This window comes from Bradysia coprophila (assembly GCF_014529535.1).
Source record: "Bradysia coprophila strain Holo2 chromosome X unlocalized genomic scaffold, BU_Bcop_v1 contig_182, whole genome shotgun sequence".
Taxonomy (NCBI): Eukaryota; Metazoa; Arthropoda; class Insecta; order Diptera; family Sciaridae; genus Bradysia; species Bradysia coprophila.
Window position 1 is genome coordinate 29,274 of NW_023503304.1, and position 4,404 is coordinate 33,677.

The 4,404-nt window shown below is 34.5% G+C and overlaps 1 protein-coding gene across 4 annotated transcripts; it reads left to right on the forward strand.

Annotated features, from left to right (window-relative positions):
• The first annotated feature begins 231 nt into the window (after positions 1-231).
• On the forward strand, positions 232-4,029 carry LOC119068396. Of its 4 annotated transcripts, none has more exons than XM_037171954.1 (5): positions 232-610; positions 684-892; positions 2,874-3,039; positions 3,132-3,321; positions 3,388-4,029. In XM_037171954.1, exons 1-5 carry the CDS (start codon positions 418-420, stop codon positions 3,500-3,502), a joined length of 873 nt encoding a protein of 290 aa, XP_037027849.1. In that variant the 5' UTR covers positions 232-417; the 3' UTR covers positions 3,503-4,029. The 4 variants fall into 4 exon arrangements, with proteins under 4 accessions (XP_037027849.1, XP_037027847.1, XP_037027850.1 ...); XM_037171952.1 differs by having other exon boundaries at positions 233-610; positions 3,099-3,321; XM_037171955.1 differs by having other exon boundaries at positions 233-610; positions 684-883.
• Positions 4,030-4,404: the final 375 nt, after the last annotated feature.

Sequence of the window (4,404 nt, forward strand, 5' to 3'; positions counted from 1 at the left end):
TTAATCAAGCGAACATAATATGTCATTGTTTTCCAAGTTGGATTTTTTTTCTTTAGACCAATTAAAGCACTACAGAATCAGATCATCCGCTAGAATGTTACTTTTGCGACAATAATATACTACAAGCATTGATATAGACGACAAAATCCGATCTTATATAATTTTGAAAATAAAATAGAACATCGCTGAATGTGGACCTGACCTATTCGGTAAATCTATAAAAGATGAGCAACCTTCAAGAAAATTCGCAGTTTGATTTTGAAACTAGCGCAGAGATTAGTTTGTGTGGAAATTAGTTGAACGGGAGGGACCAAGTGTTTTCGGATACCGAAAGGAAGTGATTGTGTCATACTAAATTAAATAAATTTTTTGTTTTGATCAAGTGAAATTTTCAAATTAAAAAAAAAGAAAGAGAAAATGTCGTACATCGGTAACACTTCCGACGTGGAGCAGGAAAAAAATATTTCGGACTTTCGTCATAATCGCAGCAGTAATAATTTAGTGGCTAAGAATATGGGAAATTCAAAGATTTCCGATGTTTTGTGGAATGATAAACGTGAAGACGATTCCGATTCGGAAATTTCGGATTCAGGAAATTTTTTGGCCAAAGGTTAGTGGCTTGCCCATTTGTAATGCAATTTTGTTGCAGCGTGTTAACGAAACTGAGACGTGTGTCCTTTCAGGTGCGTTTCTGTTGACTCCGTCGCACGAACTATCAATGGAACGAGCTGCTTTGATATGTGAAAAAATGAACTTTAAAGGTTGTTTCAGCCTAACAAAGACAGCTACAGGAATTTTGTTCAAATTTTCCAGTCCTGAAGACTATCAGGCTGTCTTCAAAAAAGGATTTCACAAAGTTACGGGCGCAAGGTTTTATCGGAAGGTATATCAAGTATGCACAAAAAGATTGGACTCAGTTTTCAAAATTGTTTAATTGATTTAAGTTGTCGCTAAGCGAATACTATTGTAAATGCTTCCGCTTTCCAACAAATCGATTATTTGTAACCGCAGTCTTCGACTAATAAATGATCGATCTAGCATTTGGAAAACTTGCACTTCTTTTGATACATGCAATACCTAACATCATGACATTACATGACTCATTACATTCATTGTAAAATGACATACTTATTGACCGAAGGGATCATTTATAAATTCCGTCATTTTCGAAGGGGGTGTTTTTACGAAGGAAATGGGACACGCGTGTTATAATGTATAGGTAAGAACGGGATTTATGTACGGTCCCTAATCACAATTAATTTCTCCAATTCCTTTTACATAAATTAAATGTGTCTCCGGATAAAACAGAACTTCCAACTTGAGAAACATGTCTATCGAGTGAATATTAGCTTAAACTCTTCTTACGTAAAGCTCATTTCATATTGAGGTTGTAATTTTCACATAAGGCAGTGCTATCGTCGTGTAATTCTTTTGCTGTTACTGATACATTCCTTTTAAAGCAATTTGATTAGTAACATCTTCTGTTGAAAGTACCGCTCTTTTTTTACAAAATCTTTTACTTCATTTTTCCATAAATATTCTTACCTTATAGGTGGGAGCGGGCAAACACGTTCAAGAGCTCTTCGTTTGTTTTCATTATATCGTTGTCCTGTAGAGAACAGTTTCAATTTTGTGCAACGATACCGTGCATATTACACAATGATACTCCAATTCGCATGTTGGACAATGATAAGCTAATTCCCATACTTTTCATTCTAAAATAAAATGAATCTTTTCATTAGGTGAAACATATCTCGTGCGTAAAGCCGACATGTTAAAATCATCAGAACAAACAAATTAATGATTGAACATCTTTATCGTACTAGCAAAAGTTCTGGTTCTTATATCAGTTAATTTATTACGTCAACTAAACAGAATAGTATTCACGCCGTTAGTGTGCCTAAAATTTGAATTTTAAGTGAACGATTCGTTGAAAAAGTGAACCGAAAAGTACTTTTCAACGCTTCCTTGTATGAAAATGACGCTACGTTAGAAAGACCTCCGCACTTTCCATTTTGAATTTCAACCGCACTTACGGCGTGAATTATTGAAAAATTTTGGAGGAAATATGATTATATGACGAACCTTCCAATAATATTACCACTCACTAGAAGAGAATTCTTTCTACCAATTTATTGCCTTGAAAATGATCAAACATTTCTCTGGCCAGCACATGAAGATCTGTTGTCCTATTATCATCCATTTCCACTTTATATTTAGCGATATAACGCGCTAAACTCAATAAACAGACTGTACAATAAGCGATATGAGTTTAAATTTAATTGCCGTCAAAACTTTTTGTTTATTAATTTGAAAGCATTCCTATATCTGTTAATTCTCAGTTTGCAGTAGACTAATTCCACCATCATTATACGGATACATATGAAATTAAGCCCAACCAAACACCATATTGATATTGTTCGCTTCAGAAAATTTAAACAAAACATTCTATTGAATTCATATTATCCACTGTATTTGGGCTGAACGAACAACATTATTGAATATTACCAGCTTTGTTTCGGAATGTATGCATAGAAAATGCTAATGCAGATTTAAAAAGCATGTGTTCATTCAGAAACGTAATTGGATGAGGTAGGGGAATAACAAATATTTTCGTAAAATAATTGCTCCACATGCACGTACATGAATAAAATCAATTTAATTCATGGAATAGGATACATACATAACAACAGAGTGTTGTATACATGCCAGTTTCACTCCCCCTCCATCCAATAAGTGTACGCACTTTCTGAATGGTCCCATCGCTCGCATTTCAACCGAATTTCCTTAAGCTTATCTCATAGCTTCATACTAATCGAAGCTCCCATTCCACATACCAAAAGAAAATCCAAATTTTCGTATTTCTTGCCTAGGTGTCCATACCATGTCGTCCACAGAAAACATTTACTCTCTTCGTATTAGATGTACCCGACGATCTTCCCGTCGAAGACGTGCGTCACTCCCTATACCGATTTAATTCAGTTGTTGAAGTTGTTCGCTTAGTGGTTCATTTCGCTAACGAAAAGCCACCAAATGAAGGTAATTAACAATTCAGTTGCACTGTATTAGCAAAGGAGTGTTGATCCTAATGTTTAAAGGCACACCACCACCAAAACCTCAACTACCCAAAGTGGCAAAAGAGGACGAACTGCCGAACAATAAAGATGCGCCACCTGCACCGATTCGCATCACACTAGCCTCATTGGATGAATACAATATACTGTTACAGAATGGACTTGACTTTTATGGTGCCACCTTCTTCCCAACCGAATCAAATTTACCGCAATATACGGCAGCGAAAATTGCTACGAAACGAGGACGGTAAGTTGAGCATTTTTCTTCCGGGTAAAATATTTGCGCCAGTTGACACAATATCGTGTTTTGCAGTATGCTCGACGGAAGTATACCTGGACGAGTTCGTGAATTACTTCCGGTATTCGATGCGGCAGGATTTTGCAAAATACCACCACCAGCCAGCAAAACAATCAAACCTCGCCCATAAAAATATTTCAATTTTTTTTTTTTACATTACAATATCCTATGATCTATGCCATGTTATTGACACAGTTCATTAACCATGCCATCCACATTGGTATTAATGCTACATATATTTTTCTATGACTTCTGTTCGTCATTGTTTTACATTTTAAAATTTCTTCATTTTATTAAATTATTAAAAATCGAAACCCATTTCCTACCCAAACACTCATATGTGAGTGCGGTGTAGGTAAATAATACTTTTATTATTTTACGAAATCTATCAGCTCTACATATATTATTATCTATATACTGCCGCGCTAACCACTAACCTTTAAAAATTGATGGCATGTGGTTTATAATCCCCATATTACTATTTTTTTTGTATGTTGTATTCATAATATGATGCCAATATTTCTTCTTCATTTTTTTTTTATAATTGAGATCACAACTCTTCATAAATGATGTCGGTTATTGAATATTCTTTTTTATACATAAATCTGCCTCTATATAAGATGACTTCCGCTAATAAATTTACTAATTATAGAATAATGTTCAGTGTGTCTTTTGTTTGAAAAAAAAAATGGATTTAAGAAATTGCTGTTCTGTGGTGGTTAAGATGTTTTCGATAATAAATTGATCGAAATGACATGAAATCAGTGTGGGATGTGAACGGATACTTCAAAAGCTAATACCACAATATTATTTGAATGGCTCGAGTATTAGATCTTATCCAATTAAAAAAAAAAATTGTTGGAAATTGTACACAAAATTTTGAGCTTACATTTAAGGATGTGGAAATAGGTCAATAGTGCTTGGATTTATGGCTGAATAATACTTTTTTTCTGGTTTATGGTAAGTATTCTTACAAAGTGGACGTATTTAATACCTGGATAGTGGCTGCACCTGCACACAAAACCATGTATA